At 44.5% G+C, this 27,269-nt stretch overlaps 3 protein-coding genes across 4 annotated transcripts; 1 reads left to right on the forward strand and 2 right to left on the reverse strand.

Moving 5' to 3' along the window:
* Positions 1 to 3,922: 3,922 nt before the first annotated feature.
* On the reverse strand, positions 3,923 to 5,831 carry LOC105225431 (DNA methyltransferase 1-associated protein 1). The gene is made up of 7 exons (XM_011203884.4): positions 5,587 to 5,831; positions 5,402 to 5,505; positions 5,060 to 5,345; positions 4,663 to 4,993; positions 4,339 to 4,597; positions 4,121 to 4,275; positions 3,923 to 4,058 (listed from the first exon to the last, which is right to left on the reverse strand). Exons 1-7 carry the CDS (start codon positions 5,682 to 5,684, stop codon positions 3,969 to 3,971), a joined length of 1,323 nt encoding a protein of 440 aa, XP_011202186.1. The 5' UTR covers positions 5,685 to 5,831; the 3' UTR covers positions 3,923 to 3,968.
* A 138-nt stretch (positions 5,832 to 5,969) lies between these two features.
* LOC105225430 (midasin) lies at positions 5,970 to 24,280 on the forward strand. Its single transcript, XM_011203883.4, has 14 exons — positions 5,970 to 6,242; positions 6,308 to 6,534; positions 6,592 to 7,546; positions 7,610 to 7,773; positions 7,832 to 13,193; positions 13,262 to 13,427; positions 13,493 to 15,327; positions 15,391 to 21,951; positions 22,014 to 22,140; positions 22,200 to 22,668; positions 22,734 to 22,839; positions 22,907 to 23,512; positions 23,578 to 23,655; positions 23,728 to 24,280. The coding sequence occupies exons 1-14, from the start codon at positions 6,126 to 6,128 to the stop codon at positions 23,905 to 23,907; spliced, it is 16,953 nt and encodes a 5,650-aa protein (XP_011202185.3). The 5' UTR covers positions 5,970 to 6,125; the 3' UTR covers positions 23,908 to 24,280.
* Positions 24,220 to 27,107, reverse strand: LOC105225479 (peptide-N(4)-(N-acetyl-beta-glucosaminyl)asparagine amidase). Of its 2 annotated transcripts, none has more exons than XM_049453784.1 (8): positions 26,317 to 27,107; positions 26,114 to 26,253; positions 25,520 to 26,032; positions 25,134 to 25,456; positions 24,991 to 25,075; positions 24,829 to 24,925; positions 24,648 to 24,770; positions 24,220 to 24,578 (listed from the first exon to the last, which is right to left on the reverse strand). In XM_049453784.1, exons 1-8 carry the CDS (start codon positions 26,774 to 26,776, stop codon positions 24,289 to 24,291), a joined length of 2,031 nt encoding a protein of 676 aa, XP_049309741.1. In that variant the 5' UTR covers positions 26,777 to 27,107; the 3' UTR covers positions 24,220 to 24,288. The 2 variants fall into 2 exon arrangements, with proteins under 2 accessions (XP_049309741.1, XP_029405717.2); XM_029549857.2 differs by having other exon boundaries at positions 26,311 to 27,105.
* Positions 27,108 to 27,269: the final 162 nt, after the last annotated feature.

The following is a 27,269-nucleotide window of genomic DNA, read 5'->3' on the forward strand; positions in this document are numbered from 1 at the left end:
CCCGCTGCGCCGCACACACGGCATCGCACAAAACTACTCACAACATGTTCGAGCGTCCGTCCGTCCGGTGTATTGGTGCGCGCTGGCTCTCACCTGGCGCACTCGACGCCTGTGTAGGCTGAGTTGGCTGAAAGCACCGGGTTAGCACACAAATTTATGAGCGAACAAGCTGGCCGCAATGAGCTAATGCCTCCACATATGCATGTATGTATGTATGAGTATGTGCGTGTGTGTATTTATAACTAAATTTGTGCTAATCTTAGCATTATTGGCGAATTAAGTATCGGCGGCGTATTGTGTTACAAAGTAGGCAAGAGCCTTTTCATTTCGCCATTCTTATTAGAAGCGCTAATGTGTCGCCCATTCAAGTGGGTGAAGTGAGAGCTCGCCTTTATTTGCATTCATTTGCACATTGTGGCAGTTCGCAGATCATTCACTGGCTAAATGTGCTAATTTATCGCTGAATTAGTGAAGAATTTTGTTCTTCATTCAAATACATAGACATATATATAAGTATATATGTAAAGATATGCTTTAATCCTTCGCTGACTTCGTGCAAAAGCTTTGCTTGAGTTAATTGAGCGACTGTGAATTGGTGACTGCCTCACACCGCCGCAAGCACTTTTATGCAAATTGAAATTGAAATGTGTGTGCGCATGCGCCGCCCTTTGTTCACAAATTTTTGCGGTTGCTGCGGTTTCCTTGGGCCCCAACCATGCCAAGGCGGTGTGGCCGCTTAAAACACAAGTCGGTTGCATATGAATCTTACATTTTAGCAGAGCTCTAGTACAGTGTTTTCAATAATTAAGTGTTTTAGAGGAATACCTTGGAAGGTTAGAGCTTCCTACAGTCTGAAATTAGTTACTGAAGTATATGGTCTGGAGAAGTATTGGAAACAACTCCTGAGCAAGCGCCAAGCCAAGTTGCTAATGGGTGGTTACAACCTTCGAAGGGAAACTCAGGCTACTTGTTGCCTTCTACACTGGCCATTCTAACCTCAAGAATGAAATTGTGCGAATTGTCGGTTCTCAGACTTGGAGTCTGAAACTCCAGAACACCTGCTAATTGACTGAACAGCAGTTTGTAGGGGCTGGCTAAAGAACCTTGGATCTATGTTTCCAAATAGGGATCACATCGCCTTAATAGCACATAGTAGTATATTGGAATTTATTAATGCTGGGGCTAGGTGAGTCGCTGTGACTTAGGAGAGGGCATAATAGACTCTAGGTCGCGGTGCGATCCTCATTTACTTAACTAATCTAATCTAAATGTAATCTAAAAAATTATGCTGGAAAAATCAAGTTTCTAATTCCTAATTTCCTCTAAGACAAAGATTGAAATGAGTTGATTGATATCCGCTGCGTTAGGCTCTTTTGACATCGGTTAACTGTGGACCTCTGAACTTTACTAAGCAGACGCTGGTCAACAACTAAATTCTGGGCGACTGGGAGATCATTTCAACCCATTGCTTCTACTAAACTACTTGGTCTCAGTAAAGTTTATCTTGCCGCAATTGCAGGAATCTTTACTGGTGATTGCTTGGAAGCATCCAGGCGCGTTCTCTTTCATTGTTCAGCTTTTCCAAAGAATATCAACTTTAGTATTGAGCTGTTTAGTCGAACAGACTGAAACCCTTATCGTCGTCTTGCTCGGATTCCGACTCCTCCTTTTTGTCTTCCTCCTTCTTTTCGACAGCAGCGTCAGAGGCAACAACAGCAGGTTGAAACATCCCGGTAGTCTAAGTTTCGGCGTACCTGTCGAAATAACCGGATTTGGTATCAGCTGCCGCAACAAATTTGTTGAAGGTTCAAAGCGTAAAGTGCCGATTTTTGAGAGTCTTTGCAATCAATACTTAGGTACCATAATGGAGCGAAGTTCTCAGTCGTCCACGTGGAATCGGTTTTTAGATCGGCCTTCTGAACTAAACCAACCTGTCACATAAAGTCAAAAGGATCCGGTATTTCACTTGTCCAATACCTCCCTGTTGTTGTTGTTATAATAACGGGTACTTAGTTCCCATTGGCCCAAGAAACGTGCTGTTTGGACGGGGTCGGACCAAAGGGAGAGGGGTGTTAGATGAATGGGGTTGTTGGGGCATACAGAGACTCATTGCACGCAGGACATATATTAAATATGTCGGGGTCTATTCTAGATAAGTAGAAGTTTAACCTGTTACAGTATCCAGAACGAAGCGGCGCAAGGATTACTCTCGTTTCTCGCGGCAACTCGTGCTCTACGTCTACGTTGGGTGGTGGTTTGACTCCAAGTACGCCATTAACTGGAAGGGAATCGATGAAGATGTTGATGGCTCCACTGTGAACTAAGCAGCGTAACTTGTCGATTAAAGTAACTCGCGTACTTCTTCGGGTCCAACGAATTCCCGAAACTTATTGGATAAATAGCTTACATGGTTATTGGGCTGACATTACAAACCTGACGAAGTCGTTATAGAGAAGTATTAACATATTATACAAATTGGTACAGTTTGTAGGTTATAGAAGTTCGTTACAAGGGAAATGTTCCGACTATATAACATACGATCGAGTACTAAAATTAGCGATCTATTGCAATTCGAGCTCGGTCCATGTAAATGAAAGGATCGCGAAATGTATGAAAAGGTATTTATACTCATATTGTAAAACTAGGTTAAAATAGGTGATATGAGTGAGCCTATAATATGCACCGTAACTAAGTGCTTCTCCACTTTTCACGGCAGTATACTTTTATTGCTTGCTGTCGTAAACGCCTGCTTGCAGCTATATACATATAGTTGAAAGAAGCCGACTTCGGTGACGCGTCTCAATGAAGTTATGTTGTGTGTACTTCCACATGCACATGTACAAACAGTCCATGTTTACACAAGTGCATGCGCGTCAAAGCCAGAAGCCGTCTCGACGTCGCAACGCTGCCGCAGGTCCGACTTCGTGCGCTATCGCTTTGGGACAATGCGAACTAGCGATCAACGATACAAAACAAATGTGAACTTTCATAATAGACAGCAACAACAACACTAAAACAATGCATATGGCAGTCGCGAATTCTAAAACAAGCTTCATCACAACTACAGTTATATAAGTTAAGACTGACACACATATGTTTACATTTATATATGTGTTAAGTGAGAGGACAGCCAAGGTGACGGTGACAGACTGAAATATCCGATACATACCTACAAGAACGAGGACTGGCGGTCGAGCTACTGCCGTAATCAGTAGCTTAAATAGCGAAAAATGTAGGATGAACAAGTAGCACACACACACACACGCATACACAGTAACGATTTGGTACATTCATACGTTATGTTACCAACAACAAAAGACAATATTGTCGTCATGCTGCTGGAAATTTGAAGGCACACATAATTGAGGCCTTGAAATAGCAGCTTGATGTTTAGTATTTCTATTCTACATACTTTTCGCACTCTCGCGTCAAGTGGCACAATCACTCCATATATGACGCCTTTGACCGACAAAGTGTTCCTTATATGTACGCACGGCGAACGGGTTGGCGAGACATGCAGCTCTCAAATCCCATTTCTCCCTGGCTATTTAACAACAACAATAGGCCAATAAAGAAAAGCTTCTACTGCCTACAACGCTAGCGCTGTTTAATAGAACAAATAAAGAAGTGGCTTCACACACACGCTTGCCGCGCAGTCGCATACCCACGACAGCGAATGTGTGCAACCGACTCAAATGGGCAGAAGTTCCAAGCTTGTTTATTTGACTTTCCCATTCTCAACACAATACTCATCTTTGCCGCTTCTCACCTTTGTAGGCGTTCGATAAATACAATTTGCCAACGCTTATGAGCGTTAACGAGTTGACAAATACTGGCGATAAAGCGTTCGTCCGACGCAAGAAAATATTTCTGATAGAACAAACTTTTTTTTAGATTTAATTTCAACTAGCCGTTGTTCATTTATCTTATGATTGCAAATTACATAAAAATTGTTGTTTATTAGAAAACTATGCATTTGTGCTGGCCGAGGTACCAGGCTCAATTATTTCTTCTTTAATAGGTTCGGCGGGTATTAGAGACGGTGGAATGTTTAGAGTCTGCAAAAAATTTATTTAAAAATCTTTCCTATTATGCAAAAATAGTTGTACTGGTAGCTCACCTTTCCCGGACATGCTGCTTCATACTGATGCTTTAAGCTTTCCATTTCATAAACACATGTGGACAAGGCTGTCCTTAATTCGCACAGCAGAACCATGTCGGAGCGCAGTTCATTGAATGCGTTACATATTTCCTCGGTTGGCGGCGGCGAGGGATCTGCAATTAATAATTTGTATAAGTTCAACGAAGCTAAATAAATGTAGCAGAAAAATTACTCACCGACTTTAAACTCTTGTATGGCTTGTTCCAAAGCTTTTACCTTACGCTGACCGATGTTTGCTGGCAGTTTCATTTTCTGGGAGCGCAAAGAAACACCCGATCCACGTAGGTCTGAGAACTTTATGCCACTGCCTCCTATTTCTATAGCATTTACGACAGAATCAACCTTCGAGGGACGCGGCTGATGATGCAGTTTTTTCTTAACAAGTTTCTTTTCATATTTGCGTGCGCTCTGCACATTGGTGGCAACATCACTTTGCTAGTGTGATTATGGATTTTTCAAAATGAATTACTAGGAAAATGTTTATACACAAATATTCGTACCTGATCCGCCTGTGAGATGAGTTTTTGTAGATCTTGTGTTTTGCGCTCGCGCTCCTTCTTGCGTGCTTCGATCTTCTTAAGCTCATTCAAGAGCATTTGCTCTTCCTCTACTTGTTGGGTAGTTCGCTCAAATAATTTTTTCAGTTGATCCTTGCGCTTCCTTTCGTGTTCTGCATCAAAAGCATATGATTTTTTGTCACTATTCTGGCCCTTGGCTTTGGCGAGCAGACCTACTACTTCATAGTAGCGCTCTTTCAGATCTTCCACAGATTTAACGCCATGCTGTGCACGATCCCAACGATCAGCCATTACGATAAACCGCAGATCAAAACTAAAATTTGTTTAAAAGAAATATATATATTTTTTTTATTTGAAATATAATTTATTTCAACCTCACCGTTTAGCCAAATCGAACAGATGATCGGTTTGTGCTTTGTTCCACTTTTGTACGTTCGTGCGCAAGTGTGTGTTATACTCTGTCATGGTGTAGGTGGGTATTTGAAGCTGCTTATTGAATTTAGCAAAGGGATAATCTTTTTGATCGTCTGTGGTACGACGCCAATGATGGAATACAGCGCCGTCTGTGCGTGCTGGATTATTGAAAGGAGCCCATTCCCACTTGCGCACTTTTTTCATTCCCAAACGAGCTTTCGCTTGCTTGTAACCCGCTCCAATACCAAGTGCTACAAAATTATTTCATGCTGAATGGGTTTTGGGTAAAAATTAATAAATAATATACCAGTGTCTGTTGGTAAAAGTGGTGGAGCATCTTTGTTGTCATTGTAGAGCAGAGCGAATACTTCGCGGTGCATACCCTCTGGGCGTTTGGAAACTCCTTTAGCTCTGCAGTTGTTTGGGTTGAAATGTTGCATTATTAATATTAATTAAATATAATTATATTGTTTACAGCGATTATAAACTTACTTTTCAAAGTTCCGCCGTTTCTGCACCAGAAATGATTCACGAGTCACTTCAGGCGTATTCGCCCGCTCGATGTCTAAAATATCACGTACATCTGCCATTCTGCAATTGTTCTAACAACTGCCTTCGATAGAAAAAAACAATATTCCACAAATAAATTATAAATTTCGCACTATCCACTAAATATTCTAAATTTGTTTATGTGAAATGCTCAGAGGAGAAAAATGTTTATTTGGTAGAATGACAGATGCATGCAACTGTCAAGTTAAGGCGATGCCAGACGTTACGTTTTGGTGCGCAGGCAAAATTCAGGTTCCAATTGTAAAGAAGCGACACTGGCACTACACGTGTTTGAGAAGCCGCATGTTTTCGTTGATTTGGCTGTGAGCGGTGTGAATTAAAGTGCGTGGTTAAAATTATTGTTATTTCATTAAAATAATCCCAATTTTTTTACAAATTGTGCATAAAAGTGTGCAAGAGTGCCTTAGAAAGTAAAATCAACAAAAATTTGAGTGAATACATTGTAGTACAACGATTTTTCAATGGATTTATCTGTAAACAAAATACGGCGCTCCATAGAACAGTTGCGCGAATATTTGCAGTCGTCGCAGCAATCAGCTGATGACGACAGAGCGCTGCTCGGGTTTTTAAATACAAATGTAAACAATAACAAATCGTTTGTTTACATGTGCATTAACACGCTATTTGCTTGTTTGACTTTTAGGATCCCGGTGAAAAAGACGTGGACGCGCTCTTCAATTATTTAAGTGAGCATATATTGGAACCACGCTGGACTGCAGCTATTGCTACTACGTTTGAAAACGTTCTCTTGTTGTTAATCACACGCAGCATACCATACGATGAGCACATCGACGAAAGCAATTACGAGACATATCAGAAAAAATGTATTGCGTTGGCCACCATGATGCGCCTATCCGTTGACACAAATCGGTAAATATTGAATACATATTTTTTTTGCGTGTTGCACTCACTTTGCTTTTTCAACAGCTATGCCATCAGTTACTTTCGAAACAAACCCGCACCCTTCGAATGCTCACAACTGACCGAAGGAACTTCGTCCACCAAACGCTGCAGGAATAATTCTAAAATAACTCCAGTTGACATCGTGAAATGTTGCTATAATTTGTTGTGTGCGAATCCAGTATTTTTCAAAGATCTATGGAATTGGTCTGTTTTCCTTGAACACTTCGTTGACTCAAAGCAGAGTGATTTGTACCAACTGTATTGTAACCAAATTATTGCAGTACTGACAAATATGAGTGCCTCACAGCTACAAACTATGAACGCGCAAATCTCGCCGGCTGCGCTTTTGCAATTTGATGAAGAACAAAATTTAAGACCTACTACGAAATCGAGTAGTTTTTTTGAAGACTCCAAACCGGATAAGACAATTACACTAAAAATAAATTCGCATTTAGTCACGGACATGGAGGGTGTTCTTTTGCCCATTTTCAATAAAGACAACTATGAGTTTTATTCAACTAATGACGGTCTGCACGATAACATCGTGAAAGTTGATTCTACTAAAGTTAATTTACGAAGCATTGCTTTGGGAATTGCCTCGGCAAAAGCTATATGTCTCTCGGGTCCAGTAGGCTGTGGAAAGACTACACTTGTCGAATATTTGGCGCGCAAAACGGGACGAACTTGCCCGAAACCTAGTGAAATCGAGCAGAGAAAAATTGAAAATTCTGGAAATCAACATATAAATAACGGCGGTATCACAAACGGAAACGATAAAGTGCCTGTCGGAAATAAAAGAAAACATGATTCTGACGTTGTGAACGACTTTGAGCAAAGTCTTGACGCTAACGGTATTAACTCGAACGGGTTTTTACGCATACAACTGGGCGATCAAACGGATAGCAAAATGCTTTTGGGTCAATATCGCTGCACTGACGTTCCCGGTGAATTCGTTTGGCTGCCCGGTGTGCTAACGCAGGTAATATAAAACCCCAAAAATATCTACTTATATCGAAATATTTAAAAATTTTTAAAATTTTAGGCCGTTATGAATGGGTATTGGCTGCTTTTGGAAGACTTGGACTCAGCAACACAGGATACTTACACGATTTTGAGTAGCCTACTGGAAAATAATTACTTGAGCGTGCCTGGTTTCCGTGACTGCGTCAAAATCGAACCCGGCTTCCAGTTATTTGTAACCGTACGGTATGTAACTTCCTTTCAGTTTCCAAGCGGGAAATTTTAATAACTCAAATTTATTTAGTACAAACAAATCTTTGACAAGCGCTGGACAGAAGTCATTATTTGCCCTTTTGGAAAAATATCTATACACAATAAATATTCTGCCACTTTCACGTAATGAACTCTGCAAAGTGGTTAGCACGAATTATCCTAAACTAGCGACAGTAGCTAATCGCATAGTCGATGTGTTTCTTACGTTCTCCAGTGGTGATCACGCAGCAGCCGATAATTTGCGTCAACAAGAATCTGCTGATAAAGCCGACACCACCGAAAAATATGTCGCTTTGCCGTTTGAGCAAGTATCGCTCTCAGCTATTCCAAACTCCGGCCGTTTGGTGTCCACACGCGATCTCATCAAGCTATGCCAGCGCTCGAACCCTGTATTCTCTGTGACTAGCATGGAATGTGCTTATTTCGTCTTCCAAAATGCTGTCGATGTTTTCTGCTCTTATCTGCCGCAGGGCCAAAAAAAAACCAAACTTATCGTCAGCATCGGTGCCAAATTGGGTATTATTCAGTCCCGTTGTGAATATTTTGCAAACGATTACAAACCTGAAGTGTTTGTGAATAGCAATAGAATAAAGGTTGGTCGCACCGAACTACATGCGAGACCACTGGAAGAAGCATTTAGAGGGGATATAGATGAATTGGAGGAAGAAGAAACGAACGGTGATGAACCACTGGCGATTAAGCGACAGAAGTTGAACGACGATGATGATAATGCACTCACTACTATAAAGCGCACGCTACAAGCGTCAAAGAATGCCACATTCTCATTTACCAGAATGGCATCGTGTATATTGGAGCGCATCGCCGTTTGCGTGTCGCATGCCGAACCCGTATTGCTCGTCGGCGAAACCGGTGTGGGTAAAACATCCTCTGTGCAGTACTTGGCCCAGCGTACGTACCACAAACTGGTTGTGGTCAATATGAATAACCAATCGGACGTATCCGATCTCATTGGCGGCTTCAAACCGGTCGATCTAACATATGTCATGACACCGCTGCGCTGTGAGTTCGATGCACTCTTCCGCGCCACCTTCAACGTTGACAAAAATCAAACATTCCTGCACAAAATGGAGATCTGCTATAACCAAGGCAATCACTTGGTTATAGTTAAACTAATGTTAACAATTATCAATTCAGTATTCGGCAAGGCTGAACGCAATGAGCTGCGACCAAAGGATATCGAGAGTCTGCCGCGTTGGCAAAAACTAAAAGTTAACGTGCTCAAACTGCTTACGCAGCTGAATAAGTCAATAAACATTTCGTTTGCTTTCATACCGGGTTCGCTAGTGAATTGCATCAAGAACGGCGATTGGATATTGTTGGACGAAATAAATTTGGCCTCAGCTGAGATGCTCGAGTGTCTGTCGACCATTTTGGAGCCCGATGGTTCGGTGGTGCTGCTGGAGCGTGGTGACTTTACGCCGGTAAAACGGCATCCCGACTTTCGCATATTCGCTTGCATGAACCCCAACACAGATGTGGGCAAGAAAGATTTGCCGGTGGGCATACGCAATCGTTTCACAGAATTTTTCGTCGATGAACTGACCACAGATGTCGATCTAACTTTGCTCATAAGCGACTATTTGAAAACCACTGGCATTCAACGTAAGAGTGTTGCAAGTTTGGTGCAATTATACAAGAAACTGAAGTTGTTGTCGAAGCTTGAGTTGAATGATGGCCTTGGCAACCGGCCAGTATTTTCTTTGCGTACTCTGTGTCGCTCGCTGCGCATCTGCGCGAAAAACTTGTGCGGCTCTGTGGAACGTAATCTGTACGAGAGCTTTTGCATGAGCTTCCTTACACAATTAGACCCGGTTTCACACAATGTGGTCCTACACCTGATACAACAAGCGCTCTTGAGCAACGTCAAAGCTGTATTAAACCAAAGCATACCGAAACCGGGTGAGAATTATCTGAATTTTGAAGGCTACTGGATACAGCAAGGCCCCAAAGAGCCGGAGGAGTACAACAGTTACATTTTGACAAAAAGCGTTAAAGAGAACTTGCGTGATTTGGCGCGTATCATCTCGATTGGTAAACTCCCGGTGCTGTTGCAGGGTCCTACGAGTGCGGGTAAAACCAGTTTGATTGACTACGTGGCAAGGCGTAGTGGTAACCACTGCCTCCGTATCAACAATCATGAGCACACCGATCTGCAGGAATATATTGGTACATATGTCGCTGACGCCACAGGTAAATTGAGCTTCAAGGAGGGTGTGCTAGTGCAGGCCATGCGCAATGGCTATTGGATCATATTGGATGAGCTAAACTTGGCTTCCACCGACATTTTGGAAGCTTTGAATCGTGTACTGGACGACAATCGCGAGCTCTTCATACCCGAAACGCAGACTTTGGTCAAGGCGCATCCAAACTTCATGCTGTTCGCCACACAGAATCCGCCCGGTTTGTATGGTGGTCGTAAAACTTTGTCGCGCGCCTTCAAAAATCGTTTTATCGAACTACACTTCTCGGATATACCACGCGAAGAGCTGGAGATTATTTTAGAGAAACGCTGCTTAATACCATCATCGTACGCCAAAAAGATGGTAATGTGCATGTCCGATCTGCAGAAGAATCGCAAGACCACCACTAAAAATGTATTCACTCTGCGCGATCTTTTCCGCTGGGGCAACCGTTACACCTTTGCTGACAAGCAGCTACTACAGGATACGCAGTATGACTGGAACCAGCATCTCGTTGAGGAGGGTTACTTAGTGCTGTCCGCCAAAGTGCGCACTGACATCGAAATCGAAATAATCGAGGAGACTTTATACAAAAACTTCCGCAAGCGCGTGGATCTCTCCCGTCTCTTCGACGCACAGTCCAGTGCGGAGACATGCTCGGCAGTGACGCGCAATATTATTGACGCAATAAGAGCGTATAAGCTGCGTGCCGATATTGTTTGGACACGCAATATGACCCGTATGGCTGTACTGACGGCCAAAGCGCTGCAGTTCAACGAACCCGTGCTGCTTGTCGGCCCCACCGGCTGTGGCAAAACCACCGTGTGTCAGCTGCTGGCCAGCATATGTGGCGTACAATTGCGAATACTCAATTGTCACATGCACACCGAGGGCGCTGATTTCTTGGGCGGCTTGAGACCATGTCGTGAATCGAATGAAGATAGTAACGGTGCCAAGAAGCTCTTTGAATGGGCCGATGGGCCCTTGATTCTGTCTATGCAAGAGGGCTCCTACTTCATGGCTGATGAGATCTCTTTGGCTGAGGACTCAGTACTGGAACGTTTGAATTGCATACTGGAACCTGAGCGCACAGTGCTACTAGCTGAGAAGGGCGGAGTTGGTGAGTCGGATAATCCAGCGGAAATCGCCAAAGATTTTGTTGTACAGGCGAAAGAGGGTTTCCAGTTTCTGGCCACCATGAATCCCGGTGGTGATTTCGGCAAGAAGGAGCTTTCTCCTGCTTTGCGTAATCGTTTCACTGAAATCTGGTGTTTGCCTTCTGACACCAAAGAGGATTTGATACAAATCGCCAGCAACTGCATGCTGGAAAGCGTACAAATGGCATCGAACACAAGCAAAGAAGAGATTACGAAAATTGCCAGCTACCTTGTGGAAGTAGTGCTGTACATGCGTAACGTTGTTGAGAAATTTAGGTACTCTATACGTGACATATTGGCCTGGGCAAACTATATTGCCAGCAATGCGCACTTAACATTTGCGGAGAAAGCCATTTTTGGCTTAGAAACAATTTTCCTAGATGCCTTGGAACTCTTGCCACACGAGTCCTTGGTGAAGGTTGAGTTACTCCGGAGGCAGATTGTGGAATTTGCCATCAAAGAGGCTGCGCTCATTTTAAACGAAAAATTCACCTTCGACGATTTGACAGAAAAGCGCGGCACGGAAGTGGTGCACACCTTCGAAAAATTCGGTATCAAGCCTTTCTTTATATCCACCAACAGCGACTCCAATATCGGCGCAAGCAAGAACTTTTTATTCGAAGCGCCCACCACCAAACAAAACCTATTTCGTTTGCTCTCGGCGCTTTCCCTGCGAAAACCGATACTGCTGGAGGGGCCCCCAGGCGTTGGCAAGACTTCTACTGTGGAGAGCATAGCTGCCGCAATTGGCTATCGCATTGTGCGTATAAATCTCTGCGAACACACAGATTTGGCGGATCTATTTGGCACGGATCTGCCAGCCGAAGACAATATCCTGGACGCTGCCGTAATAGAAGGCAGTGCTGATGACAAAGCTGGGTTTGCAGGTGCGTTCGTATGGCGCGACGGTCCATTATTGGCCGCGTTGAAGGCCGATAACACCTGGATTTTGCTGGATGAACTGAACTTGGCGCCGCAATCGGTGCTGGAGGGTCTCAATGCGATACTCGATCATCGTGGTGAGGTTTACATACCCGAATTGAATAAAACCTTTATACTGAATAAACAGACGCGCGTTTTCGCCTGCCAGAATCCACTCAAACAAGGCGGTGGCCGCAAAGGGTTGCCACAATCTTTTCTAAATCGTTTCAACAAAGTCTACCTACGCAAACTCACCACGCAAGATCTACTATTCGTTGTGAATGGTAAATACGAAGCATATTTCGAGAAACTTCGTGCGCGTTTCGCCAAACTGCTCACCAACTGTAACATCGGCGGCGAAACCAATCTATTTGACTTATACCAAACAATATCGAAGGATAAGCTTTCTCTTGAGGCTGCTACTGGAGAAGCCGACGCCGCACCCGTCATCGCATTAGATGTGACCAATAGACTTGTAAAGTTCTCCGAAATACTCGACAACGGCATAGCGGCCTTGGAGTTCGGTTACCGCGGTGGCCCTTTCGAAATAAATCTACGCGACATTCTACGTTGGTGCGATTTGCTGGTGCATCCAGAGACGGGATTCATTTTTCAAGTGGAAAGCTGTTCAGCAGCCACCACTCCTTTGGATCTGTTTCGCAGGAATTTCGACAACTTTCTGTTAACACTGTACGAGCGCATGAAGTTGGTTTACTACCAGCGTATGCGCTGTGACGAGGACAAACGTTTCATACGCAATGCATTCGCCGAAGTATTCGCATGTAATGCCGATCAACTTAACAGCATATCCGAAGATGTCTCGCTCTATTGGACGTCTGAGAAAATCTATTTGAATGACATTGTGCTGGATCGCAGTGGTGATGCGCAGGCGCTGCGCTCGTTGCGTGGCAAAGATTTATGTCCGATTCTGCTGAGCTCTCAGCGCGAGATGTTGAAAAATATGGTGGAGTGTGTGCGCATGGAGAAGCCGGTGCTGCTGTGTGGACCAACCGACACCGGCAAGACGAAGCTGATTGATCTCTTGTGCACGCTCTCGAATCAGGTGTGCAATACGGACACAATAGACGACTCTGTGACGGGCAGTTTCCAACAGGTAACTACCGAAGGGATTGCAGGTATATGTAAGAATGGGATCTAATTAATTTTCCTTTTCATTTTCAGATTGATTTAAACAGACATTTAGAGGAGATATCGCAAAGTGTGGAGGCCGTGCTTGCCTCGCAGCTGCGTTCCATGATACTTGAACGTAAATCAAATGCTTACAAAACCGCTGCCGAGCTGCTACATATTTGGAGTGCATATTCGAAGGAATCCAATGCTAAACTAGGTAAGCATTCAATAGTGTAAATATCTAACGGTACTTTTACTGATTTTTTAAACACCATTTCACAGCCAACAACAATGCCACATCTATGGCGGATGAGCTGGCGAGTTTCCGCAAACGCATACAACGCCTAAATAAAGCCATCACTGCTCTGTTGGAATTCTCAAACGATGCCAGCCCAGAAAATCGTTCGCCATCGTACAAAGACACACTAGCTAAACAGCAAAATCGACTTAACACACTGGAAAACCATGTGCGCAACGCTGACACACTCAACACGGGTGGCTCCTTCGAATGGGTTGACTCCAAAATCGTTAAATCGCTCAAATTCGGGCAATATATTTTGTTGGAGCATGTAAATTTGTGCTCATCCGCAGTTTTAGATCGTCTCAATCCGGTATTCGAGCCGAACGGTAACCTCTTAATATCAGAGAAAGGTGTGTCGGCAAATGAAAGCGCTGAAATTGTTGAGAAAGCGCCGAACTTCCGTGCCTTCCTCACAATCGATCCAAAAAACGGTGAATTGTCACGTGCCATGCGCAACCGATGCGTGGAGCTGGCAATCGCGAAGGACACCTACAGCACGGACGACATGCGCTTGATTGTCTACAAGAACGGAGTGCGCGGCATGGTCGCGATCAACTGCATACTCGACATACACAAACGCTTACTGCAATCGACGCCAATTAACAACTACAACATCACGCATCTCACACAGTTTGCGTTCCTCACCGCCTCGTATGCGCGTATTGGCTACGATATGGAGCGTGCCATCTATGTGAGCGGCATGGAAGTGTATGTGTATTCCGCGAACACTGATCTCATGGGCTACGGTCTGGCGTATTATCAGAATCAGCTGCGCGAGATTGTTTTGGACGAAACCAAGAAATTTGGTTTGCTTGCGCCGGCAGCGGCTGTGGACGAAGATCTTTTGCGTGACATTGTGCTGCCAAGCGATGAGCTGCATGCGCTCTCCTTGATCAAACTCCAAACTGAGCCGCTACGTAGCCTACTCCGTCACGATGAACGCGCGCAAACGGCGCTCGCAGATGTCTTTGCAGAATTCGCCAAGCTCGACTTGATCACAGTGGATCGCCAGCAAATAATTAAGTTCTGCATCTATATGCTATATGAATGCAGCGCTGTAAACGATGTAGAGTTGCGTTATTTGTATTTGGAGAAGCTGCTGGGCGCACACCCAGCTTTGAAAAGTTTATCGAAGTCTCTATATGGCTGCATAAAACATGCCAGCGCGCACTTCGAATCCACCCTTAATGAGCTGCCATGGAACAACAAACTATTTAGGCGCATACGCGCCTACGCCAGCCAACCAGCGAACGTGATAAATCACAAGAGTTTCTGCCTGAGCGCACAACTAGTAGCCAATCTGCTGCTGCTGCCTGTGCCGCAGTCCCACACAGTAAACATCGGTGAGGCAGATGCGCTCAGCTACTCACAAATTGTTGCCGTGGATCCAGTGGCCGATCGTTACGAAAATGTGCTGCTACAGAATCTTTCCAATTTCATGACGAGCCTGCGCGAAGTGCTGAGCGCATCACTAGACTACGCGCACATTGATGTGGAGACGTTCTCGGCACTGGTAACAGCATATTTATGGTATAACCGCTTTCTGAGCATATCTCAGGAGAGATTGGTAGTGAAGAAGGAACTGAACAGGCGTCTGTTGGATAGGCTGGTGTTGCATTTCAAGTGGCTGGAGAAGAACTTGCTACAATTGCTCACCAAGATGCTGCCAAACTACTGCCAATTAAATGCGGATTACAACAACAGCCTGCAGCAAATAAGTAATTATATAGTCAGCATTAAACAGCCGCTCAATTTGATGCGTAAGATCTACAACAAACACCTCACATATTTCCCGCCGTTCTATCAAGAAGAGCAGGTACAGTATTTGTTTCCCTTATAAGTCAATGACATACGTTCCTTATGCATCCCCTACTTTTAGATCGAATTCCACAAGTTGGTTAGACTGTTGGACCAATTACTGATTGTGGTGCCCTCGTATGGCAGTTATTCAACAGAAATTGTGCTAAAGAAGTTTCTGGCGCAGAACTCGGTCAATGCTAGGCGCGCACGCGCCATTGTAAACAAATGCTTGGAGCTGCGCGCCAATGCCAAGGTGAAGCAGATTAATTTGCAACCATCACAGGATGCTCAAATACCCGAGGCGCTGCAGTCCGCTTTGCTGGAGTTCACCAAAAACACAACTGCAAGCAGCGACTGGACCTATGAAGGTTTAGATGAACTCCAGACCGCAATCGATGCGCTTCAAAGTGAGATTCAGTCAATGGAAGAGCTGGAGGTGGCGCGTCAACCGAAAGAATTCGAGCTTCGTTTGCTCTCGCTACGTGAGTTTTATCTGACCAAAGCGTTATGTGGATTCGGCAGTAGCAGTACAGCAGCAGACATGCAAGTCAGTGAGTTTTACTGTGAGGAAATATCTTCGCTAAGTAGCGCTACATGGCATTTAATAAAGACATACAACTCGGGCATCTATAAGCATTTCGAGAAAGTGTGGAGGCGGCTGCTGTCACATATGGAGACTGTAACTAGTGTCGAGGAATTCAAGCAGCTTTTGTCATGCTTAAATGGCGGTTACAAAATCCTAAATTCCTACCACGCCCAACTGCGTAATGCGGCGCACAACATGCAGCTAACGAACCTAGCCACACGTGAGACCTCGACCAATGTGCTGCGCGCTGCGGAGGATATTGACTGTGCCTACTCATATGATGGCTGCAGCTTTCTGAATGTGTTCCTCTCGCTGGTGTTCCAGGAGAACGGCAGCCTGCGTCCAGTGCCACTCAACGAACTGAGCGAATGGCAGGCCACTTTGAAGCAGTTGCAGCAACTACTCTGGCAAAACACCGATATGCTGACAGCGCAAAATAATATTCCACATAACAATTTGCTTGTAGCCCAGGACAGCGCGCGGAAGCTGCTGCACGAGGTGGCGTACGTAAAGAAATTGTGTGAGAGTTTGGAAAATGAGAACTTCAGCGAATACAACGAGAGCTTCCACAAATTGGTGCAGTCGCTTCACGCTGCTCACGACGAAAGTTTGACTATCAAACGTGTCGATAACGCTCCACAACAACAAAATATGTTGCATTATCAGTCCATCCAATATAACGCGTCATTGCTGAGCAGTCTTGTGGGCGCGGTCGAACTCTGTTTGCTGACATTCACGCCGCTCATCGATCCGGTCGAAAAGAATCGCCTGAAGAATCTGTATGTGGTGGAGGATATAAATTGTCTAACCACCATGACAACGGTGTACGATTTTATGCGCATTGTCATGAAATATCAGCACTTCGGCGGTGAAATTTACGACGCTTTCGAGGAGCGCCTGAAGCTGCTGCAAGCCAAACAGCAAAAATTCGCACAAAAGTTGGCATTGCGTCCGTCGGAGTGCCTCTACAGCAAGCTCGTCGACGACATAGCGCACTACCTCAAAACAAATTGCGCACCGCAAGCACTTCTGGGGCTCATACAGAGCGCCCAGAAATCATGGACGCAGCTCACAAGCGGTTTCAATATAAATTCAGCGGCGCAAATACTCAGCAACAGCACGGAAGTACTGAACAGACTCAATTTATGGATCACCAATTCCCAGCGCTTCCTCAATCATACTTTGAAAGCGTACATGGATCACTACCAGGATTTCATACAGCCGCTGCAGTACTCCATTGACCACCTACGCTTCGGTTTCGAGGGCCTTAAAGTTGTGCTAACTCAAGCATGCAGCAACATTTCGCAATTGGAGGGCGCGAAGGTGTATACGAATTTGAACGCCAACGATCGCCTCTCACACGCCTTGGCCAATATAGCCGAGTTCCCGACTGCGCACCACCTAATGGAAGGCGAAGCAAAGACATCAACTCGTGCTTTACTCAAGCAACGATCGTTTATAAATAGCCTGATTAAACAGCTGCCACATAGCGAGCACAGCTACTTCGGGTTGCTCAAAGCCAAGCTCGTCGAGTTGCATAACACCATTGCGATTTCGGCGCACATCAACGAAGCGATCTTCAGCGAGCTGGATTATATTTTCAATGTGTCCAATCAAATATGGCAGGCGGAAGAGGAGCGCAGGCGCGCACAAAAGGCAGAAGAGGAGAGCCTCTATGTAAACAAGACGAAATGCGCCGAAGAAGACGAGGAACTGCTCGAGCTACAAGAGATCGAATCACATTTCCCCACGAATGTGGAAGAGGACTTTGGCGATTTTCTGATCGAAGCCACATTAGAAAAAGTTGTGAAACTGGACAAGAAGTCGAACTTGAAGTCGCAAAAGACGCAAGTGATACGCGACGAAGACTACTCGTTCTTGGCGACACATTTCATCGAACTCATGGAAAACTACACGCACGTCTACTACCACAAACGCGCAGCTGCTGGCGCTGCACAGCAATTGGACTTCGTGGAACCCTTCCAGGCGCGCATGCAAGCATTTGTGCCGTTATATGCGCATTACAAGCGCGGCTTAAACGACTGGATGACTGAGGCCGCATACAACAGCTGCATTTTTGCATTAGCGCTGCAACAACAACAACTTACCAATACAGACGCCGCGCCACTGCTGTCCAGAACGACGCGCAGCTACAATTACTATAAGGACGCCAATATACCAGAAATAATAGGCTGCATGGATCTGCTGAAGGACATTGAGGTGCTTGCGGATGCGCAGCTCGCCTTGTATCCAGAGCATGCCAGCTTGATAGACATCAAGCGCGTGATCGATAGAATACGCACGCTGCCGGCTACGGCGCCAGTTGTGCGCTTTAACACCGGCTTCCAGCTGTTGCGCCAGAAGCTCGCACAGTGGAACGAGGTGGCCCACAAGGGCAATCACATGCGCCAAGAAGAGGTCGCCGTGGCGGAACATGTGCAGCGTTGGATGAAGCTCGAGCTACAATGCTGGCGTAATTGTCTCAACGAAACGAAGGAAAAGATCGAGTCGAATACCCACAAGTACTGGTTCTTCATCTATCAGCTGCTGCAGGAGTATTTGCGCGAACGTGAGCTGAACAGTTCTTATACCGACATTAGAAACGCCGAAAAGCGTTTTGGCGATGGCGAGGTGCTGGACGAGTCCGAGGTGGAGCGGAAGTCCAAAGTCAATGTCAACGATATTGTGCACATACTGCGACAGTTTGTCGAGGCGGCCAATTATGGCGACTTCCACGTGCGCTTGCAACTCTTACAAGCGTTCGAACTCTATTTACACAACGTTGAGAATTTGTCTGTCGACAGCAGCGGCACGGTTGCGGAAGATTGTCGGGCGCTGATTGCCGGTTTGCGCAATCTACAAATCTATTTTGGGCAGTTCGCGCAGGAGATCGAGGAGACTGCGCACAGTATGCGCGTGCCTATAGAGAAGAAGCTGAAGGAGTTGGTTAAGATCGAAAGCTATAACAAGGACTTGTCATACTTCAGCATGCGTAACAATGTGGCACGTGTCCATCGCAATCTCAACAAGTTCCTCAAGGAATACCAACAGCAATTGCAGCAAAAGATTACACCGGTCTTCCAGCCAAAGGATGCCACTGTTAAGGATTACAACTTCGAAAATGATAAGGGACGCGAACTGCGGTACGATACTCGTATTAAATATTACTTGGTGGAAGTCAAGAATTTCATAGCAGCACAAAAGCTCGCCGATAAATATGCTGTGAGCGAAGAGAGTGCTGGCAACGACCTAGTGACCGAAGAACATTCCGAGCAACAGCTTTTAAATAAAGTTGGGCGTCTCTTCAAGACCTCGCGCAACGTCGTCAAGGAGACCGTGAGCAACGCAAGCTTCTCTAGGCTTATAATTGCATTGGATAGCGTGCTCTGTGTGCAGCTGGAACGATGTGATGAGTTGCGCGCGCTCAGCGTGGACCGCTCTAAGGAGCGTCCAAAGCAGCTGCTGGAAGCCAAGCAAATATTGCAGCAAAAGCGCAAAGGACTTACTGATTTGTTTAAGACATTAGCGCAACTCGGCCTTAGCTTCAAAGCCGGTCTAATGGAGCTGTCCTTACGCACGGACTTCACCGAGTTCACATTGCCGCCCTTCTGCATCAAAACAATGCTCGGCGCACGCACCGACAAACGTTTGCACACCAACGTGCTGCACTTGAACGAGAACCTCGATCGTTACTACGCGAAATGTGAGTTCAAGCTGAGGCTGCTGCAAAACATAATGCTGGCGCCACCCTCCGAGCTGGGCCCACCCAACATTGAGCGCATCAAAGGCTTTGCCGTCGACATGTTTCTGCTGGTGCAAAGCCAAAGGCGTCAACTCGCCAACACCAGCAAGCAAATTTACGATCTGGATGTGTTGATGCAGCACATTAAGGAAATCTACGATATTTGTTGCATTGGTGATTCGGCGAAAGCCGTTGATGGTCTTGCTTTCAGTGCCGCTCGCGATAATTACCTGGCGTTGCGTGAGTCTATATCCCGTATGCGCTACGTGATGGAGCAGTTCCTATTGCTTTGGAAATGTGCGCCATCAAGCGCCACCGTTGAGCACTCGGTGCTGACGAAAAGTGAAACCCACTTGTTGCAGAGCTCTCCTTTCTACACAACAATCACGGACAACTGTCATGAGGTGCTCAAAACTGCAAAGTCCACACTTGCCGATATGCTCAGCCATGACAAGGAGTTCCCGAACATCGAGAAAGTAACATCCTACCAGGCCACGCATGGGAAACTGTGCCACTTACTACAACAAATTGTGAACAGTTTGAGAACAGTCTCAGGCGAACCGCTGCCTGTTGCAAAACCGATCGTGGAGCTGCTTGCTTTCGTGGATTCTTGCAACAAACGTTGCTCTATACCCACGAACGACAATGCGCCCACAGATTTAGAAAATTTAGACGCTGTGCTGGAACATATATTACACGACGTACTACTGTCCTTGCAAAAACTTTATAAGAAATACACACAGGCAACCGGTGAAGAGTCCGGGGAGTCGTCGTCGCCCAACAGATCACGTAATGAACTCGAGTTGCAAGAAAAGCACCTAAAGGAGCAACTGCATGCGGCGCTCGAATCTGACTGGCAGGCATTGAATATCGCCAATATTGTCGAGCAACTGTCAAATGTGCTGGTGACGTTGAAACACGCCACTCCGAGTCAGCCGAAATTGGTTTGTGCTCGCAAGCTCACAACACTTATGCCAATACTGGAGCAGTACTATTTGTTGGCCGACTACTATCTCTTCCAGCAGCTGGGCGCGCACAAGGTTTCGGCGAAGATGCTTTCAGTCATGCTGACGGTGTTTGTGGAGATTGGCAGTAAAGGATTCTGCGTGCCACCCGATCTAATGCAAGATGAGGAGGGTCAAGCTAAGGATCAAAAAGATGGGGAAGGTTTTGGTTTGGAAGACGGTACTGGAGAAAAAGACGCCTCAGACAAAATTGAGTCGGAAGATCAGCTGGATGATGCAAAACGCCCAGAAGACCGCAAGGAAGAAGAAGGCAAACAGCCAGAGGACTGCAAACAGGACAAGAGCATCGATGTGAGTGAAGATTTTGATGCCAATGCGCAAGATTTGGAGAAGCCAGAAGACGACGATAGTGGTGAGTCGGAGGATGATGATGAATTGGACAAAGAAATGGGTGAAACTGGTGCGGAGGCTGATAAGTTGGACGATCAAATTTGGGGCGATGACGAAGAGCAGAAAGAAGAGGAAGATGAAGAGAACGAACTAGAAGAAGATCAGGGAAAAGGCACAAAAGATGAAAAGGACACTCACAATGATCTGGATACGAAGAACGATGCTGCCAATGAAAACGATCAAGAAAATGAGGGATTAGATGCAGCTAATGAGGCTACAAATGAGAAACGCAAACAACAAGAGAAAGATATTGACAATATGAAGGAGCCTGAAGTGGATGAAGATCAAGCCAACCCGTACCACAATGAATTAGAAGAACCACCAGAGCCAGAAGAAATGGATTTGGGTGATATGAACATGGATAACGATCAGGAGGAGGGTGAGGAGCGAGAGGGTGAAGAAAACCCCTTTGATATTGATACAATGAAAGAGAATATGGAGATAACAGAAGAGCAGACCAAAGAGGATGAGACTAAAGAAGAAAACGGAGATGACAATGAAACCAAAGCAGACGATAGTGACTCAGAAGATGACGATGGCGACGTCGAACTACGCAAGGAAGAAAAAGGGGAAGAAGACAAACAGGAAGAAGACGCTAAAGAGGAGGAGAACGCTGAGCCAGACACACAGACACGTGGCGAACCGGAGCCCGAGAAACAAGAAGATGAAAAACAAGAAGAAAATGAGGAAGCACGGGCCGAGAAGCCGGAGGAATATGAACAGTCTAAAGACAAAATGAGTAAAGAGGACAATGTGCAATCGGTGCCAGAAACCGAAAATGATGGTACACCGGATCAGGTGCAAAACGAAAATGACCAAGATGTGAAACAAGATCAAAAATTGGACGAACAAGATACCGGTGAAGAGAAAGACGGTGTAGGGCAGGCAGAAAATGATGTAAGTATAAGGAGAACTATGGAAAGGAGAGTTCTTATGTATATTCTTATACTTTTTTACAGACTAATGAAGGCGGTCACCAGGGCATTGCTGAGACTAAAGAAAAAGTAGCGCAGGACGAAAGCGCGAAGGAGCAAAAACCGCAAGAGAAACGTAAACAGGGCAAAACAGATGAAGAACGTACTTTAGGTAATTAAGGAATTGAGGTTTGTGAGAAAGTTTGCATTATTAAAAACTTTAATTTGTAGGTGAGGCGGAGAAAAATAAGCTGAAACAGTTGAAGACAATAGATAAAATGAAAGAGCAACAACCACAGCCGGATGAGGAAGATCATGCAGATGACAAAGAAGCAGATGCAGAAGAATTCCAGCACGTAAAAGATCCCAAGAACAGCGATAAGACAACACTGGACAATGCCACCGAAGAACAATCAAAGAAGATTAAGCATCAAGAAGACGAAGAAAAAGAGGAAGCTACAAATGAAGATGCAGAGAATAATGAGAACCTAGATGAGGAAGAAGAGACTGATAAGCAGGACGATAACGAGCAAAATCTCGAGGAGATGAGTGCGGAGAAGTTTGATCAGAAATCGGACAAACCATCGAAGACCGAACGCAATAAAGAACACACGGAGGAGAAAATAGAAATGGAAGTCGAAGGCGAAGACGTGCCCACCATGACAGTGCCGCGAAGTGACGATACAACGGCACACTGCAAGTGCGTTTCTTAAAAACTTATCTTTTCCTATAATTTTAATATTTATTTACATTTTTGACTTTCAGTAAGGAAATACTACTGGAGCACCTAACACGCAGCGAGGAGTTGAGCACAGCTGAGTTGCTGGAAATGCGCAGGACGTACCAAGAGCAACTGACCGCTAATAAAACAGTAAGTTTGTCCTCGCAAAACCAAAAAAAAAATAGAAATACTGAATTTACTATTAAAACCCCCTTAGTCGCTACCAGTACATGAGGATTACGAGACTTGGCAAACAGTATCGAACCGTATGGCGCAGAACGCGCGCGAATTGTGTGAGCAGCTACGACTCATTTTAGAGCCCACTAAATGCACACGTCTGAAGGGCGACTACCGTACGGGGCGACGCATCAACATGAAGAAAATCATTCCCTACATTGCGTCACAGTTCCGCAAAGACAAAATATGGTTGCGACGCACGAAAGCCGCACAACGTGACTATAAAATTACCATCGCCATCGATGACTCCAAGTCCATGCACCATAACAATTCCAAAACACTCACTCTCGAAGCAATCTCACTGGTTTCGCAAGCGCTGACATTGCTAGAGAGCGGTCGTTTGAGCATTGTGTCCTTCGGCGAATCACCACAAATCATACTCAACCATACGGAGCAATTCGATGGTCCAAAATTGGTGAATGCGCTGAATTTTGCACAGGATAAGACGAAAATTGCCGAATTGCTCGATTTCGTGCGTACCGCAAACACAGAGGAGGCTGCACTGGGCACCGATAATGGACTCTTCGAAAACCTGTTGCTTGTGCTGAGTGATGGACGTAACATTTTCAGTGAGGGACGCGTCAAGGTACGTCTTACTGGTCGACAAAATCGCAATGTTATAAAAAATAATATTGTGTTGTTGTTTTTTAGGTGCGAAATGCGATAAAGTTGGCGCGTCTTCAGCGAATTTTCTTGGTTTATATAATAATTGATAATCCGGAAAATAAGGTTTGTTTTTTTTTCTATATATATATATAGAAACTTGCATTGAGCACTTAACTATTTTGCACTATCTTTCAGGACTCCATTCTTGACATACAAACCATGGAAATGCTTCCCGACAAACGCATCAACATCAAGTCTTACTTGGAGGACTTCCCATTCCCGTATTATGTGATCGTGCGCGACTTAAATCAACTGCCACTCGTGCTAAGCGAGGCTATGCGTCAATGGTTCGAATTGGTGAACAGCGAAATGTGAGGCAGTCACCGCAGAATTCGGCAATTACGTTTACTTAACGGCGTATTGAATGGAGTTTACGCATTTAATTGCGTTTTTGAGAATATGATTAGAGAATTATATATACACATTATAGAACTATTAAGTTTATGCGCAAAACAAAAAAAATAGTGATGAATTAAGGTTATGTTTTTCAGATTGTATCAAATAGAAGTATATATTTATGTTTTCATTTAAAACTTTGACGTTAATATGCTTTGCATTTGACATGCAAGTCACTTATGTTGCACAATTTAAGAAGTGTTTTTGTTTTGCTTGCTCGCGAGCAATTAATTAGGAATCATAATATACATTTTATTATTATGTTAAAATATAATAATTTCTTGCACAAATATATGGAGTTTATATGAAGTTAATTTCTAAATCGAATAGACTCTCAGTCTGGTTTAAACTCTGTCTAAACAGCTGAGCGTGCTGCCAAGCAACATCGCCCTTACCGCCCGATAATACAGCCTTAATTTCGAATACCGACGCACCAATAATGTTCGCACTACCGTTGTCAGAAATCACGTGCACTTCGATGTGCCCTTCGCCAAAGGTTTTGCGCTCGAAACGCAAGTTATATGACGCGATCTTCAAGCCAGCACTACTAAAGTCGAATTTCCAAACGATTTCACCTTCCTCTGCACCTTCTGCAATACCAAGAAATTCACGCAATGCGATTACATGCTTAAAAAAAATCGCGCAAAATAAACACCCACCTTCTCGTGCCAAATACGACATTTTCCAATCGCGCTCCACTTTGCGAAAAATGTTTCTGGATGAAAATTGTGCACTTTGCCACGTCTTGTACGTCTGAAGCACCGTCACATCAGCAGTGCCAACTAAGTTGCATTGCAATTAGGAGGGAACACAATAAATAATTGTAAGCGGTATATTTACCTTTAAGATAGCGCTCATAGATGTCTTTGGCGCAGCTGTAACGCATATTAAACTGCTTGGCGGCTACTTCCGCGTCGGTGGGAGTGAAAACAAATATCTGAAAAGCACAAAAGCAAATCGATGCACTTATAATTAAATACACGTATTATTTAAAATTCTCACATTATTGTATGTGTGTTCGCCACGAGACTGACGCCATGCCAAGCTGCCAGAACTGCGACCTTTCAATTCGCCCTCCGTAGGTTGACTAAAACAAAATCAAACGATATTATGGCCATAAAGTTTGGATAGATGTTTGTGTTTACCGTTGCACTGTCAGTTCAAACAGCTCCAGCATTGCACGTTGGCTCAGAGCCTTAACGCGTTCCGCACTAAGTCCTGCTTGGCGTTTCTTTCGTATAGCTATAATTGTGGCAATCAATTCATTTTCACCACAAAGATGTCGTGTTTTTAGCGTCTGCTTATGATTATTGACGTAACGCCATGTCACATCCTGCATATCGTCACAAGAGTAAGCCAGCACATAGTCAATGGGCCGCTTCCAGCCGTGTTGATACATCAGCGGCGAGTCCACCACATTGTCGGAGGGGTCTACATGCAACCAGCGTGCTTGGGTTTCTGAATATACCTAAAAATATGTGCATTTGTGCAAAGACATGACTTTAATCAAACCTAGGTATTTCTTCCCTACCTCCGTCCACACATGATCAAAGCGCGAATACACAATGCGTGCATCGTATTCCAAACAGCGGCAGAGAAATGTAAAGCAATTGGCGTATTCACCACAGCGACCTTTACGCGACACTAGCAGCTGTGCTACATCATTGTAGCGGTAAAATTTGGTCTCTTGCCCACAACAAAAACTCACTTCAACGCGGATATCGCCTTCGGTTTGTGTGCGCTGCAGCTTACTTTCTTCACTACCACACACACGACAAGGCAACTGATTAACCCATTCAAAGAACTCAGTGTTGAACCAGTTGCACAGTTCCACCACCAGCAGATCCCGTATGCATGGTTCCTTTTCTTTACATTCACCGACAACGATTTGTTCCTGAAAAGCAATTAACTTCTCGCTTGCTTTTTGTGTTAACTCATCGATGGGTATGAGCGCACGCCCAGCTGCTAACAACTTTTCATCCTCATACTGCATAACCGCATCTGATTGCAGTTCCATTGACTGTAGGAAAGCATTATTTGTTTGCTAGCACAAAAAAAAGAGACAAACATTTCAAGTAAATAAACTTCAAAACGAATCGAAAAATGGTTGAGATAAGCCACTTACCAACACACGTGGGAATGTAATGCGCTGTTGATAAGGAGTTGACGTGACAATTGGTCGCAGTGGTTCGCTTTGCCTTTGTTCATTTATTAATGAGGCCATATCGTTGCCATTCACTTTTGGGGTTTCCCGCCCCGCTGCAGCTAAAAATAGAAATATGTATATTAATAACAAAATATGCATTATATAATCTGTATTACTTGTACTTGTGTGCTGTGTGCCCTTAAGCCAAGATTCACGCCTTTCTTGCAAAACGTCCCGATACTGTTGAATGCGTTTCAATGGTACGTCCTGGGGCAGCGTATATTCTGTAGCGTTGCGTTGGAAGCCAATTGCATTAAGCAACTGCGCAATGCCTGCCACCGAGAGTAGTTTCTCTTTAATTGTTTTATTCTCGAGACGTATGGTGCGATATTTGGGATTTGTTGGCTCTTTAAGTACATTTTCAATTAAAACGAGTAGAATGCGCGTCGCTTCGAGATAGGCATCTGCGGAATTTTCAAATGATTGCGACCGTTGGGTTTGTGTAGTTGAGCTATTGCCATTGGTGGATGAGGTAATTGCAGTTGACGATGTATTAGAGGTAGATGCTGTGACAGCGACGGGTGTGTTGTTTGCTGCATTGGGTTCGATTGAGCGTATACACTCAAAATTCACTTCGGACATTTCTTTGTTTTTATTCGTGGAGGCCGCCACGTCTGGTATGAAGAAGCGTGAAGGCAGACAGCAACCGAAGAAGAGTGAGTCAGTTAATAGATGATCCCAAATTTCGTTGTTTTTCTGTATTTACACTGTCAACTACACTCTATGACTGTGTTGGAATTTAATTAAACATTTATAAAATATTTTTAAAGCGTCGCAATTAGTAAAAACGCAATTGTTAAGCCTTTAATTATACATTCACGACCAGACGTAGTAATACAACAATAAATAAATAACGCTTTGTATTTGTGAACTGCGACCTGACAGCAAAGCAAACGCCGATAATGGTCAGCTGTTTTTTGTTTTGAACGCTGTTTATTGATTAATTGGGTATGAAGATGCTGTCGTATGGTGTAAATGTTTTCTTGGTTAGAAATTTACGTTACCGTATTCACATAGAACTTTTTGTTCGCTTTGCGTCAGAAATTTGTTTTGACAGAAGAGTTCGAAGAATGCA

The sequence above is a fragment of the Bactrocera dorsalis genome, chromosome 3, assembly GCF_023373825.1.
Source record: "Bactrocera dorsalis isolate Fly_Bdor chromosome 3, ASM2337382v1, whole genome shotgun sequence".
NCBI lineage: Eukaryota > Metazoa > Arthropoda > Insecta > Diptera > Tephritidae > Bactrocera > Bactrocera dorsalis.